The following is a 21818-nucleotide window of genomic DNA, read 5'->3' as shown; positions in this document are numbered from 1 at the left end:
GCTGCTCCTGGCCCCACAAAAATCCTTCAAAACACTTGCGTTCAACAGAAAAATCTCACCCATGCACTTTTTAGGAGAAATACATATAGAAACTGAGCCACTGAGAGAACTGAAACTCAAACTTCTAATGCATCCTTTTTGAGCCAGGAGAGCTGGACTATCTGTGCTGTGCAGTTTTCCTTACACTAGTGTAGTCAATATTCTGTAATTGTCCCAAAAAGTAGGTACTTTTGTGACGTGGGGATTAAACTCCTGTGAAATTTTAGTGTATTAATCAATAGTTAAAGCTTAGGGAAAATATATTATATATATATATATATATATATTATAACACAGTAGTTGATCTAAATGCTAAGACTAAGTACAATCTTCCAGTCAAGGAATGTAAAGGGTAGAAAATAATTGGACCACAGCTGAAGTAGGACGACGAAGTCAGGATCAAGTGTAGGCCAAAGGTGGAAAGTAGGAAAGGGGCAGGCTAGAGGCTGATGAGGTGGAGAAAGAGGAAGATAGAGCAGGGTTAGAGGGTGGAGAAGTGGGTACGGTACAGTGAGGGGCTTGTGGAAGAGAATTAGAGAAAGAGAAGGGGTGAGTGAGACACAGACTAGGGTCAGAGAGAGGAGGGCAATTCTGGTAATCTGAGCACCACAATGCTGGAACATGTATCCAGTGGGGTTAATACAACACTTCTAGAGGAGGATTTATTTATATTTATAGATGTTGACAGCCAACGTTTTCTCAAACAACTAAACAGTTGTTGAAGTGGCAGTAGTGCAGTGCCCTCTCACTCAAATACTGGTGGAATGCTAATGTTTCCTCTCACTTCAAAATGGGAGAAATGGTTTAGCAGATAGATGGTGCTGTAGAAAATGGGGAAAACGAAACACTTTTTACGAATTATTGATCCAATGTGACAGTATACCACTTACTTGCTCCTTTTTACAAATATATGACATCTCGCAGATGTTCATTTATTAATAGCTGAAAATTTACTCTGCAGATATAGATGAATGTCTTGATCCAGAATCAAATAGCTGCTCTAAAACACATGGTGTCTGTCGTAACCTGGCGGGTTCATATACCTGTCAGTGCAAACCTGGATATTCTGGTGTAATGTGCAATGGTAAGTAGACAATTTCCTAATGCATATGCTTTTGCGCTATTTTCCCAAAAGTTGTGATTACCTAAACCACCAAAAAAAATACTATAAAGTCTTAACTCTATCAACTGATTGACATATGTTTCACTATGGCCTCTAAAGACAATGGCTCGGTGTAGTCAATGAACTCATTCTGTGTATGTAATGTTTACAACACAATACTCACTGTGAAGATGGATGTGTTCCTTAGCCCATCAACTATGCATGATACTTTAAACTAACCAGTGGGGGGGAGGTTCCTAGAGAGCAAATAATAAAAATGACAACAGAGAAGGTCATAGACTTAGGTAGCAGTGGGGAAATTAAAAACCAGAGCGTGTCAGGAAGGGGCAGAAGGTATGGAGTAAAAGGTAAAGTAATAAAAAGGGCAAAAGCAGGAACTAAGTGTCACAAAACATCTTTGAAAGTTCTCTATCTGAATGCACGTAGCATTCGTAACAAAATAGACGAGTTAATGGCACAAATATCTACATATGGGTATGATCTTGTGGCCATTACAGAAACATGGCTGCAGGGTGACAATGCCTGGGAATTAAACATACCAGGTTATTTAACGATCAGGAAGGACAGGCAGGAAGGAAGGGGAGGTGGGGTGGCTATGTTAATAAAGGAAGGAATCACTGTAATACAGAGAAATGATATTGGGTCAAAAGATCAGGATAATGAAACAGTTTGGGTGGAGGTAAGGAATAATAAGGGGAAAAAAACACTAGTGGGCGTAGTCTTTCGGCCTCCGAACAGTGGCAACTCTGTTGGACGGAGTATCAATCAGGAAATAGTTGAGGCTTGTAATAAGGGAACATCTATAATTATGGGGGATTTTAACTATCATATTAATTGGACAAATCAAATTGGGCAGGGCTGCCTTGAGGATGAGTTCATTGAGTGTATTAGGGATGGGTTTCTTGAGCAGTATGTAACTGAACCGACCAGGAGGCAAGCAACCTTAGATCTGGTCCTGTGTAACGAGACAGGATTAATTAAAATGTCCTAGTAAAGGATCCCCTTGGAATGAATGACCATAACATGGTTGAATTCCATATTCAATTAGAGGGTGAGAAGGTTGGATCTCAAACAAGCGTGCTAAGCTTGAATAAAGGAGACTATGAAGGTATGAGAGCGGAATTGAGTAGAGTGGATTGGGAAAATAGATTAAAGGGTAAGACGATACATGATCAGTGGTGTACATTTAAGGAGTTACTTTACAACTTCCAAAAAATATATATTCCACTGAGAAGAAAAGGGTGTAAAAGAAAAGACAGCCATCCGTGGCTAAGTAAAGAAATTAAGGATAGTATTCGACTAAAAACAAGGGCATATAAGGTAGCCAAATCTAGCGGGAGGATAGAGGATTGGGAAAACTTTAAAAGACAGCAAAAAATAACAAAAAGATTGATTAAGAAAGGGAAGATAGATTATGAAAGTAAATTAGCAAAAATTATAAAAACAGATAGTAAGAGTTTTTATAGTTATATAAAAAGAAAAAGGGTGGCTAAAGTAAATGTTGGTCCCTTAGAGGATGAGACCGGGAAATATGGAGATGGCAAAAACGCTGAATGAATATTTTGTATCAGTCTTTACAGTAGAAGACACTAAGAATATCCCAACACTGGATAAACAGGGGGCTAAAGGGGGGGGAGGAGCTAAACACGATCAAAATCACTAAGGAAGTGGTACTCGGTAAAATAATGGGACTCAAGGCGGATAAATCACCTGGACCTGATGGCTTACATCCTAGGGTCTTGAGGGAAGTGGCAGTAGGGATTGTGGATGCATTGGTAATAATTTTCCAAAACTCCCTGGACTCGGCAATGGTCCCGGCAGACTGGAAAACTGCTAATGTAACACCCTTACTTAACTTAAGATAAAAAATCACGGGATTGGGGGTAATATTCTGGCATGGATAGAGGATTGGCTATCTAACAGAAGGCAGAGAGTTGGGATAAATGGTTCATTCTCAGACTGACAATCAGTAACTAGTGGTGTTCCGCAGGGGTTAGTGCTGGGTCCCCAACTCTTTACAATCTATATTAACGATTTGGAGGAGGGGACCGAGTGTAACATATCAAAGTTTGCAGATGATACTAAGATGGGAGGGAAAGTAGTGAGTGAGGAGGACATAAAAAACCTGCAAGGGGACATAGACAGGCTAAGTAAGTGGGCAGAGATTTGGCAGATGGAATACAATACTGGAAAGTGTGAGGTTATGCACTTTGGCAGGAAAAATCGTAGAGCAAGTTATTATCTTAATGGCAAGAAACTGGAAAGTACTGAAGTACAAAGGGATCTGGGGGTCCTGGTGCACGAAACTCAAAAGGTTAGTATGCAGGTGCAGCAAGTGATTAAGAAGGCCAATGGAATGTTGGCTTTCATTGCTAGGGGGATAGAATATAAAAATAGGGAGGTATTGCTTCAGTTGTACAAGGTATTGGTGAGACCGCACCTGGAATACTGCGTACAGTTTTGGTGTCCATACTTAAGAAAGGACATACTTGCTCTCGAGTCAGTACAAAGAAGGTTCACTCGGTTAATCCCGGGGATGAGGGGATGGACATATGAGAGGTTGAGTAGATTGGGACTCTACTCATTGGAGTTCAGAAGAATGAGAGGCGATCTTATTGAAACATATAAGATTGTGAAGGGGTTGGATTGGGTGGATGCGGGGAGGATGTTCCCGATGATGGGTGAAACTAGAACTAGGGGGCATAGTCTTAGAATAAGGGGCTGCTCTTTCAAAACTGAGATGAGGAGGAACTACTTCGCTCCGAGGGTGGTAGGTCCATGGAATATGCTGCCCCAAAAAGCTGTAGAAGCTACATCATTACATAAATTTAAAACAGAAATAGACAGTTTCCTAGAAGTAAAGGGAATTAAGGGTTACGGGGAGCGGGCAGGAATTTGGACATGAGACTAGGTTCGGATCGGTCATGGCCCTGTGGGTAGCGGAGCGAGCCCAGGGGCCATGTAGCCTGATCCTGCTCCTATTTCGTGTGTCTAATTCTGTTAGATTCAGGAGATGGTTCTATGATAGTGGATTGGCGGTTAGGATCAGATCAGCCATGATCTTATTGAATGGCGGAGCAGGCTCGAGGGGCCGATTGGCCTACTCCTGCTCCTATTTCTTATGTTCTTATACTACTGGCAACTTCCAAGCAGGAACTGGGTTGCAAACCCAGGGAGTCCGGTGACATAAGAGGCCCGGACGATTTTAATGGCTGAGCCTTATTTCCACAGATTTCTCCAGTTCCCGCCTCAACCTGACCAGTTCCGCTACCTGTCCGGCGGGCAGCAGCAGCAGCAATTTGGGTGGCAAGAGGACATAAGCTGGGAACCCACGGGATCGGTCCCTAGCAGTTAAATAAGTGGTGCGGGGCCCAGGACGTGATCGGGGGTAAGGGGGGGAGAGCCCGAGGCAAGGGAGGCCTACGGCAGTCCTGCTCCTCCTGGCCCACAAGGACAACTGAAAAAACTTTAAAAACCTACTTTCTTGGGCCTCCTTCTGGCTCACAATCCACCTTCTGACAGGTTTTTCCTGATGGGGAAGCCGTCACTGCTGCCCAGTCAGGCCTCCAACTAAAATTACAGATCGATCTCTATATTTAAACAAGACCTTGCCAGCCTGTGACAAGTGTCCTGTTCGCCTGCTCAAAAGAGCAGGTTAACATCGGGACATGAGGGAAAGCAGTGGAATCCACGGGGGTATGACGTTGTCTTCGTTTTAACTTGGTAAGGTCTACAAAGACACACAGTCTGGGTGTACAGGTTTATTATATAGTGGTCAGGCCAACATAAGGAGCAAGGTTGTGCTATAATTAAGATGTTCTGTGAAAAACTGATCAGTTTCAATGACAACTTCAGTCTTCACCTGTTATTGTTGATAGCACAGGTGGACATACAGCAATGGTTTAGATTCATACAATGTTTTACTTTTCCCAACAGATATCAATGGGTGTAAGTCATGCTCTCCAGATTCACAATGTACCCCTGATGGGAAAAGTTATAACTGTAGCTGCAACCCAGGATTTTCAGGTAAATATATCACAATTTTTTTGTATAGGCATTAAAAATACCTTAAGTGTGGCTCAGCTAATAAATTACGCATACAGAAGCAATCGTTGTTCACACTCCCATCATATTGAACATTGTGTTCTGGATTTTATACAATGAAACTATATACTGGCAAATCTCGCATGGCACTGTTCATGGTAGGTTGAAGGATATGCTGTTTTACAAGGGAAAGAGCATTATATCAAAAAGCGCATATTATTCTGTTGTCAAAATACAACTGTGTGTAACTTGACATATCTATTTACGGCCATGGGGTGCAATTGCTGTACTTTCCTCAGATAAATTAGAGGCTGATTGCTCATAGCAGGTCCTTGGTCAGTTAGAAGACAGACTGGCTTCTTTCTTATTTAAATTTTTTTTTAATGTGACTTCTTAATCAATTAAAATGGTGATGGTGTGGCAAAGCCACTAAGAGACTCTCAGTGACTTGTACAATTGCCTTTAATCATGTTTATTACCTTTTAATGTTGGCTCTGGTTAAACAGAGCTAGATCGACAAAATCGCGATCTGACGCGATGACGTCATCACGTGGGTCATGTGACGTCCCAACGGCGGGAAACGTGATGACGTCATGACGTCAGAGGTAGAGGGCGTTTCCAGCTAGTCCTCGTGTGGAGTGATAGTGAATAGACCTGTTTAGAGTTTCTCCTGCATTTTCTTGTTTTGTAAAGTTTTAGTACATTAAACTCAGTTTGTTAACTACTAGTGAGTTTATAGATTCTTTGCTAGGAGTGCAGAGACTCCTACATTGGTGACCCCGAATCCTCGCGATCGTTTTTCGCGGTGAACGCAGAACACGGGCCAGGAATGGAAGCCAATGCAGTGGCCTTGAAGCTCCCCCAATTCTGGGAACAACAGGCGGCCTCTTGGTTTGTGCAAGTCGAGGCGCAATTTGAACTCCGCAACGTCGTACATGACCAGACCAGATATCTCCACGTGGTCTCCGCCCTAGATAGCTCGACGGCGTCGAGAATCATCAGCCTTCTGGAGAGTCCCCCGAATGCTGACAAGTATGTAGCCATCAAGACACGATTGCTGCAGGTATTTGGTCTTACCAAAGCGGAGCGCGCTCGCCGTTTACTGACGCTAGCAGGGTTAGGTGACTCCAAACCCTCGGAGCTTATGAGCCACATGCTGACTCTCCTGGGGTCCGAGCCCCAGTACTTTCTGTTTCATGAGCTGTTCTTTACTCAGCTCCCTGAGCAAGTCCAGGCAGCCCTCGCCCGAGCAGAAACCGCAGACTGCGTCGTGCGGAAAGCGGCTCGTCCAAGTCTGTTTCGGTGGACAGCTTTTCACGTGGAATTTCATCACCGCTCAAATCTCGCAGGCCCTGTTGGGTGCCGACTTTTTGGGCGCCAACGGCCTGTTGGTGGACGTGAAAAATCGACGCCTCATTCACGCCGCCACGCTCGACGATATTTCAGGGGCGCGCAGCATGGCTGCGTCACACACGATTTCATGTGCGTGGCCACCGCCCGATGATTTTGCCCGTCTCCTCGAGGAGTTCCCCGAGCTGACGAAGCCCACCTTTTCGGCTTCGACCGTCAAGCATAGGGTGGAGCATCATATTTCGACTACCGGCTCTCCCGTTTACGCCAGGGCGCGACGTTTAGAGCCCAGCAAGCTAGCGGCGGCGAAGGCGGAGTTTGCCGTGATGGAGAAAATGGGGATCATCCGTTGGTCCAGTAGTCCCTGGTCCTCCCCGCTCCACATCGTCCCCAAGCCCGGCGGGGGATGGCGGCCCTGTGGTGATTAGCGCCGCCTCAATGAGATAACGACGCTCGACCGCTACCCCATTCCCCATATACAGGACTTCTCAGCACATTTGGCGGGGACGTCCATCTTCTCGAAAGTCGACCTCGTCCGTGGTTACCACCAGGTGCCAGTGCACCCTCAAGATGTCGAAAAGACGGCGGTCATTACCTCATTTGGACTTTTTGAATTCCTACGAATGCCCTTTGGACTTAAGAATATGGCGCAGGCGTTTCAGCGCCTCATGGATTCAGTCCTGCGGGACCTTGATTTTTTATTTGTTTATTTGGATGATATTCTGATTGCCAGCACCTCCAAGGAGGAGCACCTTCGGGTCCTTTTTCGATGGCTTCAGCAGCACGGCCTCATCGTTAACCCGGACAAATGCCGTTTCGGCCTAGCGCAACTTGATTTCCTGGGCCACCGCATAACCCCCGCTTGGGCAATGCCACTTCGAGTCATGGTGGAGGCGATCACGGAGTTCCCGAAACCGAAATCCGTGAAAGCCTTACAGGAGTTCCTGGGGATGGTGAACTTCTATCATCGTTTCATCCCCAGGGCAGCGCAGCTCATGTGTCCACTCTACGAGGCCCTCAGGGGCAGGACGGGAAAGGAGCCCGTGGTATGGTTGCAAGACATGGATCGCGCCTTCGAGGAGACGAAGACTGCGCTCGCCAACGCGACCATGTTGGCACACCCCCTGCCGGGAGCCACCATCGCCCTCACGACCGACACGTCAGACTATGCGGTGGGGGCCGTCCAGGAGCAGTGGGTCGATGGCGCGTGGCAACCTCTGGCCTTTTTTAGCCGCCAGCTACAACGGCATGAGCGCCGGTACAGTACTTTCGACCGAGAGCTGTTGGCTTTGTTTTTGGCCATCCGCCATTTTCGCTTCCTCCTCGAAGGGCGCCGCTTCATCGCGTTTGTTGACCACAAGCCATTGACGTTCGCAATGGCCAAGTCTGCGGAACCATGGTCGGCTCGGCAGCAAAGGCAGCTGACGTACATATCGGAGTTCACCACCGACGTCCGGCATGTGGCCGGTAAGGACAACGTCGTCAGCGATTGCCTATCCCGCGCCGCCGTCCAGGCCGTCCAATTGGGTATTGACTACACACAGATGGCGGCTGACCGAGCGGCCGACCCGGAGACCCAGGTTTTTCGTTTGGTTCCAGCCAGCCTCCAGCCGAGGGATGTGCCGTTCCATTCCGCAGGTACTACTCTGCTCTGCGATGTTTCATTGGGTGCACCCCGTCCGATTGTCCCGTCTAAATGGCGCCGGGCTGTTTTCGATGCCATACACGGCCTATCGCATCCTGGAGTGCTGGCGTCGCAAAAGCTGCTGGTCTCCAAATTCGTATGGAGGGGAATACGCAAAGACGTCAGAGACTGGGCGAACACTTGTGTTGTTTGCCAACGGGCCAAGGTGCAGCGGCATGTCAGGGCCCCGCTCGCCATCTTCGAGGTCCCGGAGCGGCGATTCGATCACATTCACATTGACTTAGTGGGCCCGCTTCCACCGTCCCGGGGCTTTACGTACCTTTTGACAATGGTGGACCACACCACGAGGTGGCCGGAGGCAGTCCCCATGACGTCCACCACCTCTGCGGATGTTGCTCGAGCTTTCGTTTCATCATGGGTAGCCCGGTTTGGTGTCCCCGCGGATATTTCGTCGGATCGTGGGCCGCAATTTTCGTCCGAACTGTGGAATGAGGTGGTTTCTGTGTTGGGCGTTAAACTCCACCGCACTACGGCCTATCACCCGCAAGCAAACGGCTTGTGCGAGCGGTTCCACCGTTCCTTGAAGGCGTCGCTCAGGGCCAGCCTTCTGGATGCATCCTGGGTCGACAAACTGCCGTGGGTGATGTTAGGACTCCGCACGGCGCCGAAGGAAGATCTCCAGTCGTTGGCGGCGGAGATGGTTTACGGGCAACCACTTCGAGTTCCAGGTGAATTCCTGCCGTCCCCTACGCGGCCATGGTCCGCGGCCAGGCAAAGAGAGACCCACCGGGATGCAGCCCGCTGTTTCCGCCCAGTTCCGACCTCACAGCACGGTTTGCCTTCGTCCAACGTCCCAGGGGAGTTGTCGAAGGCCAAGTTCATTTTTGTGCGCCAAGACGGCCATCGTACCCCGCTCGCACCTCCTTATGCAGGGCCCTTCCAGGTTTTGCAGGCAGGGGACAAGAGTTTCGTGATCGACGTCGGGGGCAAGCCTGATCACATCTCTGTCGATCGCCTTAAGCCCGCGCACCTGGACCTCGAACGACTGATCGAGCTGGCGCAGCCTCCGCGCCGCGGCCGGCCACCGGCTGCCGCCACACCTGACAGCGCCGTGTTACCTGCCAGCTTGCCGCCTGCTCAGCGTTTTCCCCTCCGGGAATTTAGGAGTCCGACCTCCTCAGCAATTGACTCTTCTCGTTAAAGACAATTCTGGGGGGGCGTATGTGGCAAAGCCACTAAGAGACTCTCACAGTGACTTGTACAATTGCCTTTAATCATGTTAATTACCTTTTAATGTTGGCTCTGGTTAAACAGAGCTAGATCGACAAAATCGCGATCTGACGCGATGACGTCATCACGTGGGTCATGTGACGTCCCAACGGCAGGAAACGTGATGACGTCATGACGTCAGAAGTAGAGGACGTTTCCAGCTAGTCCTCGTGTGGAGTGATAGTGAATAGACCTGTTTAGAGTTTCTCCTGCATTTTCTTGTTTTGTAAAGTTTTAGTACATTAAACTCAGTTTGTTAACTTCCAGTGAGTTTATAGATTCTTTGCTAGGATTGCAGAGACTCCTACAATGGACAACCAGACAATGAACAGGAGGAGATGGCTCCTTGAACATCTCCATCTTCAACCCTGTTGGAGCCCAGCCCATGAAAGCAAGGGGCAAGGCTAAAGTGTTTGCAAGTGTCTTCAGCCATAAGTGCCAGGTGGATGATGATTTTCTTGGCCTCCTCCCATGGCCCCATTGATACCAGTGTCCAGCCAACTCTGTTCACTCCACGAAGCAGCTGAGTACACAGCAATGGCCTCGAACAGCATCCTGGTGGTAGTGCGGATGACTTGTGCACCAGAGCTACTCACTCCCCTAGCCAAGGTGTACCAGTACAGCTGTGACAGTGGCATCTACCCAACAACATGGAAGATTGCCCACAAAAATCAGGACAAATCTAACCTGACAAATTACTGCCCTGTCAGCCTCCTTCCCAATCAGTAGTGATGGAGTCATCAATAGTGGCATCCAGCAACACCTAATCACCAATAATCTTCTGCTCACTGATATTCAGTTAGGGTTCCATCAGAACCACTCAGCTTCAAACTTCAACACAGCCTTGATCAGGCATGGGCGCAACAGCTCAAAGTCAGAGGAAAGGTGCAAAAATCTATCCTCAACATCAAGGCAGCATTTGACTGAGTATGACATCAAGGAGCCCTATCAAAACTGATGTTAATAGATGTCAAAGCAAAAATCCACCAATTGCTGGAGTGAAACCTGATGTAAAGGAAGATGCTTATCATTGTTGGAGCCAGTCATCACAACCCCAGGACATCACTGCAGGACTTCCTCAGGGAAGTATCCTTGCCCAACCATGTTCAGCTACGTTATTAATGAACTTTGCTCCATCATAAGGATAGGAGGGGAGCTGTTTGCTGACAATTCCAGAGTGTTCAGCTGCATTCATAAATCCTCTGATAACAAAGAAGCCCAAGCCAGTCTACAACAGGACCTGGATAACATCGTGGCTTGGGCTGACATGTGGCAGGTAACATTCATACCACATAAATGCCAAGGAATAGCCATCTCAAATAAGAAAGAGCCCAGCCACCTCCCATTGACCTTCAATGGTACCAACATCACCAAGTCTCCCAACATCAACATCCTAGTCACCCAACATCAACATCCTAGTCACCATTGACCAGAAGCTGAACTAGATCAACCATAGCAACACCGTGGCTACAAGAGCAGGACAGAGACTGGGTACACTGCGATGGGTGGCTCATCTCCTAACTCCTCAAAGAATTCTACAAGGCTCAAGTCAGGAGTATGATGGAATACTCAGCATCACTCGCCTGGATGGCTGCAGCTGCAACAACAGTCAAGAAGCTCAACACCATCCAGAACAGAGCAGTTTTCTTGATTGGTACCCCTACCACTCGACTCAATATCCACCCCCCTCCATCATTGGCACACTGTGGCTGCAGTATATAGGGTCTACAGGATGCACTGCAGCAATTCATCAAGGTTAGTTTAACAGTAGCTCACTCCCCTGCCACTTTTATCACCAAGAACAACAAAAGCACCAATGTTGTAGAAACATCATCACCTCCAAATTACACATCATCCTTGATATACCTATCAATTCATCCAATGAAAAGCGACGAGTTAAGAAAGTAACTGTAGGTTTTTATTGGCTAAATAACAGAGCCCACCCTCGTGGGTGATCGGATCCAACAAGGAGGAATACCAGCCAGTCGACCACCTTTATACCTGGGCAGGTAGGTGGAGCCATGGGCGGAGTCAGCAGTGGTCAGCCCAGGTATAACAGCGTGACAAGAGGCGACCTCGTATAGTGATACAACAGTGTGAACAGTGATAACCATAGAGTAACGATATAACAGTGATAACTATAGTGTAATGATAGTGAACGACAAAAGTGGTTTACCACATTCACCCCTTGTTTAGATTTGAGTCCGACGGGGTGATGTGTACTACCAGTTCTGGTATGTCAGTCTGTCCGGAGGCCTCGTAAGCCTTTCCGATCATCGCAGCGGCGGTGTTGCATTCTCCGGTGGTGATGCTGGTGTCTGCGTGGTCGGCGAGGGCTCGTGGGGTTCCGGCATGCCGTCTACCTGAGCTGGAATCGGGGGGGGTGGGGGGGGGTGAAGGTGGTGTCTCCGGAATGCCCGAGGGTGCGAGGTCTCGCAAGGAGACTGTGTCCTCCCGCCCGTCTGGGTATGCCACATAGGCGTACTGAGGGTTGGCGTGCAGGAGGTTCACCCTTTCGACCAGGGGGTCCGTTTTATGGGCCCTCACGTGCTTTCGCAGCAGGACGGGCCCCGGAGAGGTCAGCCAGGTTGGTAGTGTGGTTCCCGTAGTCGACTTCCTGGGGAAAACAAACATTCGTTCATGGGGGGTGGCGTTAATGGCAGTGCAAAGTAGTGACCGGATGGAATGCAGCGCTGCCGGGAGGACTTCCTCCCAGCGGGAGGTTGGGAGGCCCTTAGACTTTAAGGCTAAGAGGACGGCCTTCCATACAGTCGCGTTCTCTCTTTCCACCTGGCCGTTCCCTCGAGGGTTGTAGCTGGTGGTCCTGCTTGCAGCAATACCTCTTGCTAGTAGGAACTGGCGGAGTTCCTCGCTCATGAAGGAGGAGCCCCGGTCACTATGTATATAGTTTGGGAACCCGAACAAGGCGAAGAGGTCGTTCAGGCATTTAATGACCGTGGTACTGGTCATGTCTGGGCAGGGGAAGGCGAAGGGGAAACGGGAGTACTCATCAACAATGTTGAGGAAGTACACATTACGGTCAGAGGACGGGAGGGGCCCCTTAAAATCGATGCTCAAGCGCTCGAAGGGGCGGGTGGCCTTGATCAGGCTTGCTCTGTCCGGCCTAAAGAAATGCAGTTTGGACTCGGCACAGGTCTGGCAGTTCCTGGTCATGGTCCTGACCTCCTCGATGGAGTAGGGCAGGTTGCGGGCCTTAATGAAGTGGTAAAGTCTGGTGACTCCGGGGTGGCAGAGGTCGTTGTGGAGGGTCTGAAGTCTATCAATTTGCGCGTTGGCGCATGTAATTCGTGATAGAGCATCAGGGGGTTCGTTCAGCTTACCTGGCCGGTACAAGATATCATAATCATAGGTGGAGAGTTCGATTCTCCACCTCAAGATCTTGTCGTTCTTGATTTTACCCCTCAGCTTGTTATTAAACATAAAAGCGACCGAACGCTGGTCGGTGAGGAGGGTAAATCGTTTGCCTGCCAGGTAGTGCCTCCAGCGTCGTACAGCCTCCACAATCGCCTGGGCCTCCTTCTCGGCCGACGAGTGTCGGATCTCAGGGCCCTGTAGGGTCCTTGAGAAGAAGGCCACCGGTCTCCCCTCCTGGTTAAGGGTAGCGGCTAGGGCGAAGTCGGATGCATCGCTCTCCACTTGGAAGGGGATGGACTCATCCACCGCGTGCATTGTGGCCTTAGCAATGTCTCCCTTAATGAGGGAGAAGGCAGCGCACGCTTCCTCCGTAAGGGGGAAGGATGTGGACTTCATGAGGGGTCTGGCTTTGTCCGCATAATTGGGCACCCATTGGGCATAGTAGGCGAAGAGCCCCAGGGTTCTCTTCAGCGCCTTTGGGCAGTGGGGGAGGGGTAACTCCATGAGGGGGCGCATTCTTTCGGGGTCAGGGCCGATGAGTCCGTCCTCTACTACGCAGCCGAGGATGGCAAGGCGTGAGGTGTTAAACACACATTTCTCCTTATTGTAGGTGAGGTTCAGCCGTTGGGCCGTACGGCGGAATCTCTCCAGATTAACATCATGGTCCTGCCGGTCGCGGCCGCAGATGGTGACGTTATCTAGATAGGGGAACGTGGCGTGCAGCCCGTTCTGGTCAACCATCCAGTCCATCTCCCTTTGGAAGACCGAAACCCCGTTGGTGACGCCGAAGGGAACCCTAAGGAAGTGGTAGAGGCGGCCATTCGCCTCGAAGGCGGTATACTGGCGGTCCTCAGGGCGGATAGGGAGTTGGTGGTAGGCCGACTTAAGGTCGATGGTAGAGAATACTCGGTATTGTGCAATCTGATTGACCATATCAGATATGCGGGGAAGGGGGTATGCGTCCAGCTGGGTGTACCGGTTTATGGTCTGGCTGTAGTCGATGACCAGGCGGTTTTTATTGCCGGTCTTAACGACCACGACCTGGGCACGCCAGGGGCTGCTGCTCCCCTCGATGATGCCCTCCTTCAGGAGACGCTGCACCTCAGAGCTAATGAAGGCTCTGTCCCCGGCGCTGTACCGCCTGCTCTTGGTAGCGACGGGTTTGCAGTCGGGGGTGAGGTTAGCGAACAGGGAAGGTGGCGGGACCTTGAGGGTGGATAGGCCGCAGGTGTTACGCGGTGGGCGGTTTAAAGGCTGCTGGTTGTCGACTGTGAGTGGGGGGAGGGGTCCGCCGTATGCTAGAGTGACGCTTTGGAGGTGGGATTGGAAGTCCAGCCCTAGTAGGACGGCAGCGCAGAGCTGGGGGAGGACGAGGAGTTTAAAATTTTTATACTCCATGCCCTTAACCGACAGGGTCACGACACAGTAGCCGCTGATGTCTGTGGCGTGGGACCTCGATGCCATCGAGATCCGGTTGCGCGTTGGCCGGACAGTGAGGGAGTAGTGGCTCACCGTGTCTGGGTGGATGAAACTCTCCGTGCTTCCGCTGTCGAACAGGCAGGTCGTGGCGCGGCCGTTTACTTTGATGTCCATCATGGACTTGGACAGGTGGTGCGGGCGGGCTTGGTCCAGTGTGACGGAGGCTAGTGTGTGGCTCAGCGAGCTGCCGTAGTCTGCGGGTGAGGCGGTGGTCGAGTCCGGAGGCGAGGTGGCGGTCGAGCGTGGAGGGTAAAATGGCGGCGCCCATGAGGTTGGACAAAATGGCGGAGAAGATGGCTGCCCCCACAACTCACATGAGGCACTGCTGGTGTCGGTTGCCTGGATCAAAGATGGCCGCCCCCATGACTCACACGTGGGGATGCTGGCATCTGTGGCCTTGATGGAAGATGGCCGCCCCCACAACTCGCATGAGGCACTGCTGGCCTCTGTTGATCTCTGTTGGCCTCTGCAGGCCTTAGCAAAGTGGCCTTTCTTCAGGCAGCTTGAGCACGTCGCGTTTCTCGCTGGGCAGCGCGCCCTAGGATGTTTTGCCTGGCCGCAGAAGAAGCAGCCGGCGGCCCAATCGCGGGGGTCCGAAGTCGCAGCCGGTACCGGGGGTGGCGGTCCCGATCGGGTCCGGGACGCCGACGCAGAGGTAGGTCCCAGGGGCGGCGCTGCGAGGGGTATCGCGGTCGGGGTCGGTCCCGAGTCCCAGGGTCGCAAATTACTGTACCTGGAGTACGCCTCGAGGTCCCGATGGGCCACTTCTAGGGAGCGAGTGAGGGCTGCAGCTGTGTTCAGGTCAAGGTCCTTTGCTTCAAGAAGTCTTTGCCGTGCGTAGTCGGACCGCAGGCCTTTCACGAAGGCATCGCGGACATTATCTTCAGTATTTTCTGCCGCTGATACCGCTTTAAAGTCACAGTCCCTGCCGAGTGCTTGTAGCGCCCGTAAAAATTCATCTACCGACTCTCCTGACTGTTGCGGGCGGGATCTTAGGAGGTGTCTGGCATACATGGAGTTTACCGGGCTCCGGTACTGTTGTTTCAGCAGGTTGATGGCGGCTTCGTATGTTTTAAGGTCCCGGATGAGTGCGAATACTTTAGGGCTCACTTGGGCGGTCAGAACTCTTAGCATGGATTTCTGAGGCACGCCGGATTCTCCCAGGTAGGATTCGAAACAGCTCAGCCAGTGTTCGAAGTCGAGGGCTGAGTTTGCTGCCTGTGGGTTTAGATCCAGGTACGGTGGTTGGAGGGCTCGCAGCCAGGCTGGCTGCTGTGGCTGTTGTAGCTGGGCGTCTGGCTGGTCGCTTGGCTGGTCGTTTGACTGGTCAAGTGTCGACATTTTAAAATTTAGCCAATAAAATTGATATACCTATCAATTCATCCAATGAAAAGCGACGAGTTAAGAAAGTAATTATAGGTTTTTATTGGCTAAATAACAGAGCCCACCCTCGTGGGTGATCGGATCCAACAAGGAGGAATACCAGCCAGTCGACCACCTTTATACCTGGGCAGGTAGGTGGAGCCATGGGCGGAGTCAGCAGTGGTCAGCCCAGGTATAACAGCGTGACAAGAGGCGACCTCGTATAGTGATACAACAGTGTGAACAGTGATAACCATAGAGTAACGATATAACAGTGATAACTATAGTGTAACGATAGTGAACGACAAAAGTGGTTTACCACAATCCTCACTTGTTCACTCTTCCTCCAAAGTTACAGCAAACAACAGGTGGAACTCGCTGAAAATTCTACCCCATAATTCCTAATTACTGCAAGACTTTTCGCTGTTCACTCACAAGGCCGGATTCTTCATATCACCATGCGGTGAGATGCACAGAACATTTCTTGCCTGGGCAGTTGTATGCAGCACTGCAGCGCTATACAGTGCAATAATCTCCCATAATACAGAATGAACATTAATGACTTCAGTGACCTGGAAAAGTGTTATCTTTGTATCATAGGGAAACCCACTGTCAATTATATATTAATACAATAAATATTAAGAGTATTAATGTAAAATAACCATTAGTATGCTTAGGTCTATAACAATTTGTGCTTTTGAATTGCCCTACTTTAGGAAATGGTACGACCTGCACTCCATTGCCAGGCTCGTGTGACTCTTCGCCATGTCCTCCCTCATTCTGCAGTAATGGAGGAACCTGTGTACCCAACCCTGACGATGGCTGCAAACCATCCTGCCAATGTCCAAGTCAGTACAGAGGGGAGCGGTGCGCACTTGCAAGACTGCAGTTCATTGCAGAACCATTGCCAAGTACGTTAATACATCTGATATAGTTACTTTAGAAACATGTTTGTTGCTCAAAGTTTGTTTTTCAGTTTTGTTACTAATGAATTATTGTAAATATAGATAAGACTGCTCTCATCAAATATTTGAATCATACACTTAGTATGTCGAGTAGTATAAAATCTTTATTTATAAAATATGGAACTTCAAAAGTCGATTGAGATAAATATCATGATTCACTTTTTTAACTTTAAAATTCCTTGAAGAATATCTTTTTGAACTATTTTATGAAAGGGCAAGAAAGTATATGGGGTACTTTTTGTTCAAGGGAAAATAAAACTGGCCATAAATGCTGGCTTTGTTCAAAAAAAAGAGTCTATTTTCTATCCAACATAGAGATGCTTGACCAGAGCTTCACCCCCTGCAAGGCCACTCTAGTGACATCAAATAAGGGGATGTCCCAGAGCAGCTTCACTAGAAATAGAAGGGGTGCAACTTCAAAGCAGTGTAAGAGGCATATTAATGTCTCCTGCCCATGGGAAACCCTGCTACAGGCTGGAATATTCCTCTCTGAACACAGTTCAATTTCTGTACGTGGTTTTTGTGGGTGGTGACTAGTATTGAACGCAATGGTCTATGGTCTTATCAATGTATTATATTGCCCTAGTATAACTTCTGGTGACTTGTAGGGCTCCATTTTCTATTAACCATTAACTATCAATGGGAGTTAAATCTAGCCCTAGTGTTCTGGCTACATATCCCAGCATTCGATTTTCCTTTTTAATTGCCTCACCTTATTATCTAGGCATTGAAATTGATGAATTCCCCAGTCTCTTTCTAAGTCTCCCTCTGCTAGTGCAATCCCATTCGTTTTACACCTTTATGTTTTCAACCAATGTGCAATAAATTACATTTATCGGTCTTTACTTTTGCTTGCTAAATTGCACAGCTGATCTAAATCTTTTAGCATAATGACATCTTCTCTGCCTCTACTGCTCCTTATTTTAGTGTCACCCCCAAATTTGACGAGCATGTTTGACATCAGATCATTTCTGTAGATTGGAAACATCAGGAACGCGAACATTGACCTCCACAGGACTCCACTAAACAGCTGTCCCTAGTCTGACACTGCATCTCTGGAGTGCTCTCTCTTTACCAATTCTATAACCAACTTTTTATCTGTTCCTGTGCTACTCCTTGGATTCCTGTAACTTTTATTTTAGATATAAGTCTTTCACGTGGAACTTTATCAAGAACTTGCTGAAAATCCAAATAAATTGTATCATAGGGAACTCCACTTTAATACTTTTATATTTCTAATTTCTCTCTAACTACATTCTGACATCATTCATATCAATTCCCAGTAGACAAATCACTGACCTATTTATCCTTACAATAGAAATAACTCTCCGCGGGTCATACCATTAAATCTCCAACTGCTGTAACTCCTTTACCTAGCCACATTTTTCCCTGTTCCATCAACCTGTTCTGACTTTTCCTCAGTTTCTTCTTCCATTTCCTGAATATTTGAAAACTATTCAAACTGTTATTTCTTGTATTGCTCCACTGATTTTCTAACCTTTCTTCCCGCCATTGTTTGCAATAGCTCAGTCCCTGCCTCTGTCAGTCTCTTTTTCTCCACCATCCATTTCCTAACATGCTTTTTATGTTCCTCCCCCAGCTAAACCTCAAGCTCAAAAGTCTCTTCTATTTGGTCCCATACGAGTCATGAAACCTTCACAATCACCAATCCCCAAGAACATGTGAAACACTACCCTTCCATTTCTTTGTGTAACTAAGGCCCTGGTCTAAATGTATTTACAAAGTTCTTTCAACCTGAAACTATTCTTCCAACCACTCAAAATGAACAGCTTAAACATTAAATTAGTCTTTAAACAAATTAAATTATGTTCTATTTAACTTAAAACAGTCAGCTGTTGTTGAAGGTTGATGAATGCAGAATGGAATCACCAGCAAGAGAGTAGACGGGGAGGTGATGAGAGAGAAGGGTCAGAAAGGGAGAGAGAAAAGAGCACTTAGAAACTGCTGAGGTAATGGAAAAATGGGCTAGGTGATGAGTGGCAGCTACTGGTTAAATCTGTAAGAGACAGTGAAAAACTGGGATAGAATTTCAACTTACTGACCAAGCATAAAACTGCCGTTTTGGATTAGCCGCCAGTTATAGTAACCGCCCGATTTTCATTTCTGTTGCAATCAATGGAAAATGAAAATCGGATGGTTTCTATAACAGGCGGCCTATCTACAGTAAGTTGAAAATCTACCCCATGTGTCCGTGAAAAATTGGAGAAGATTTTCATTGACCTATCAAAAGATATGGACGAGATCAAGATGTAATGATGTAGGTGGCTGGTGAGTGAAGGAAGTAATTGTGAACAAGGAATGGAGGGGTCGGAGCCCTGGGGAATCCCTGAGTACAAGTCAGATGATAATTCTTTTACTACAGTACAAATAGAGCAATTTAGGAGAAAATTAGATATCCACAAACGTATTGTTGACATTGTTTTAGTACTGTCATCTTCTACTTTGATCAGCAATTACACCTGAAAAAAGAAAATACTAATTATGGGAAAATATATTTTGATGTTTTTCTTTTCAGCTATGCCAAAGAGATCAGTCAATATTACACTGCGACTACAAGGTGTTGATGTGAGTGTCTTAACTAACAGAAACAGCGCAGATTACATCTCTCTGAATAAGATCACCACAGAAAAGGTATGATCTGATTTGTCATTGGTGGTTTAATACTTGTTTAGTGATATTCAATAATGTTGTGTCACATAGGATAAATGCAGATTGTTCTAAAATAAATTGTTCTCTAATATTATAAAAATATGGGAGTAGATTTTCAGTAATCTGGTGAAACAGATCACTTGCCTTTTATAAAACCCGCCCAATTTTCATTCCATTGAATTCTAGAGGGAACAGCGAGAAGACACGAGAAGAAGAATGTGAAACCCAAGCAGTGTGAGACTGCCTATAGGGGTTAGGCTTATCATGTGGTCCACAGTTAGATTTCTGTTTTTTATGATAATAACCAACAGGTGTCCAAGCCATTGTCTTAGTGGGCACATGGGTGCATACAATGGAGCCTCAAGTGCCACATATAAAGTTTTAAATCCACGTTCCCATTAATTTGCATAGTAACCTTTCTTAACAGATCTTGGTGTTCTAATTTAGGATTCATCCACAGAGGCAACAGTACTAAAAAGTGACCTTTTCCAAACCTCCAACTTCACAAAATTCAAAAAAGACAAGTCAGCTAACGAAGAATACAAGTGCAAATGTCACATGCAAACAGTGCCAGGAGGCAGGGCCCAGTGTCCAGGCCCAGGCCCCTGACAGATTTCCCTTCATTCCACCCTTGGGCTGCCATTTGGAAGCTGGCTGTAGACCCCAGGAAGTGGAGAAGGCCATGTAGTGGTCTCCTCTCTTTCCAGTTGGCCCCAGACACTTACTGCTAAAGGTCTAATTATCGGTCAAAGCCTTCAGTGGGAGCCTTTATTCCAATCTTTGGGGCAGTTCTGCCCCTTTAAAGTCCCTCCCCATCTCTTCTGGTGCAACACCACTGGAGTTTCCTCGCTGGCACTGGCAGACCCCCTCTTCATGGTGGCAATCCAGCTGGGAGTTTGCTATGTACACATAATGAGCCCCGACACAGGAAAATGCGTCGGAACTGGGGTAGATATGGAGGGATAAATGGAAGTCCCACCACACAGGTACTTTGCATTCCGAAGGGGAGAATCCCCACACCCATATCAATATTTTAATCAGCAATAAAATTAATATGAAAACTAAAGGTTGTATCAATTTTATTTAAATGAGCAGCATTTTTAAAGCATTTTTTGCTTTCCAACTGAATTGAGAACAGGGAATATTTTATGTTCAGATGGTTTCTAAAAAATCTTAAACATGTCATACAGAGAATATAATATGCTTAGTAATTATTAGTTTAACTCACAAGTTAGACAATTATTGGAGTTAAAATTAACACATTGCATTTGTCTGAAATTCCATTATTATTTTAGTAAAGGAATTAAAATATTTATTTTAAATAGGTTTTCACCATTCATTTATCTCTGCATACATTTATCTCTGCAAACACATGAACATGTTTGTTATTAATATTACACAGCATTATTTCAATTCACAGCATTTTAAAGTTTACCATGGAAGATTTATTTAACCGTTCTTTTAAACTTCTTAGGTCCTTCAAACTATGTCCAAATTACAAAGGTTTGCTGACAATTCGAAGCCTGTTTTCTGGTTGGTATTTTTGAAATTTTGATCAGTAGATTTGCTTGTTTATTTTAAAACCACACAGTGTGTTAAAGAAAGAAATCTTTAAAATGATCTATCATCATTTATATATTTGAGTTCAAATTCAACCCATAGATGAGAATAAATAATAGGTATTAATTCAGTAATACAAAAGCAAAATATTGCAGATGTTGGAAATCTGAAATAAAAACAGAACATGCTGGTAATACTTAGCCAGTCAGACAGCATGCTGTGGAGCGAGAAACAGTTTTAACGTTTCAGGTCAATGACCTTTTGTCAGAACTAGGAGAAGTTAAAGATGTAACAGTTTATAAGCAAGTACAGAGCCAGGGAAAAGGGGGGAGGGAGGGGAGCAAAGAACAAAGGGGAGGGTCTGTGATAGGGTGGAAGGCAGGAGAGATTAAATGACGAGGGATGATGGTGCAAGGCAAAAGAGGGTAGTAATGGGGCAAGTAAGGAAACAAAAGATGGGTCTAGAGGAGCTGTAAATGGCAAAGCAGAACCATTACCAACACCTGCTGTCCGATAAAATGGAAGCGGTGGTTATGATCTGAAGTTATTGAAATCAATATTGAGTACGGAAAGTTGTAACAACCACCGTGAATAGATATTTTTTGCTGTGATTTTCTCACTATAAAGTGCTCCGCAGGCTTGCACACTGTCAAATCTCCCTCAACAAGAAAGTAGACAATGTTTCCCATATCCCTACTCCTAGTTTTCTGGGATGAGGTCTATCTCAGGGAATGGGATTAGCAAAATTCTACCTGCTCCCAGAATAGTTTTGATGAGGCACATCTCTTTCTATCATTCTGGGTAGAATCAAATTCACTGGGTTTGTGCTTCTTCCAAATCTGGAAAAACCTGGCTGATGTGCCAAGACCTTGGTGGTGGATGGGCATAGCGTTCATGGCAAGGGCTATACTTAAAGTCCTAAAAGACAAGGTGAAAG

At 47.1% G+C, this 21818-nt stretch overlaps 1 protein-coding gene across 1 annotated transcript in view; it reads left to right on the top strand.

Annotated features, from left to right (window-relative positions):
- Positions 1 to 21818, top strand: part of LOC147115634 (mucin-4-like) — an 83170-nt gene that overhangs the window by 42956 nt on the left and 18396 nt on the right. The window contains exons 18-22 of the mRNA XM_085990064.1: positions 1001 to 1123; positions 5099 to 5188; positions 16403 to 16597; positions 19188 to 19303; positions 20796 to 20854. Of these exons, the coding sequence (XP_085846190.1) occupies positions 1001 to 1123; positions 5099 to 5188; positions 16403 to 16597; positions 19188 to 19303; positions 20796 to 20854 (583 nt within the window). The remainder of the gene's footprint in view (positions 1 to 1000; positions 1124 to 5098; positions 5189 to 16402; positions 16598 to 19187; positions 19304 to 20795; positions 20855 to 21818) is intronic.

Source organism: Somniosus microcephalus, chromosome 6 (genome assembly GCF_052327205.1).
Source record: "Somniosus microcephalus isolate GS21.2 chromosome 6, FLI_Smic_1.0, whole genome shotgun sequence".
Lineage (NCBI taxonomy): Eukaryota > Metazoa > Chordata > Chondrichthyes > Squaliformes > Somniosidae > Somniosus > Somniosus microcephalus.
Note: the sequence above shows the minus strand (reverse complement) of the source record. Positions and strands in the feature narration are given on the sequence as shown.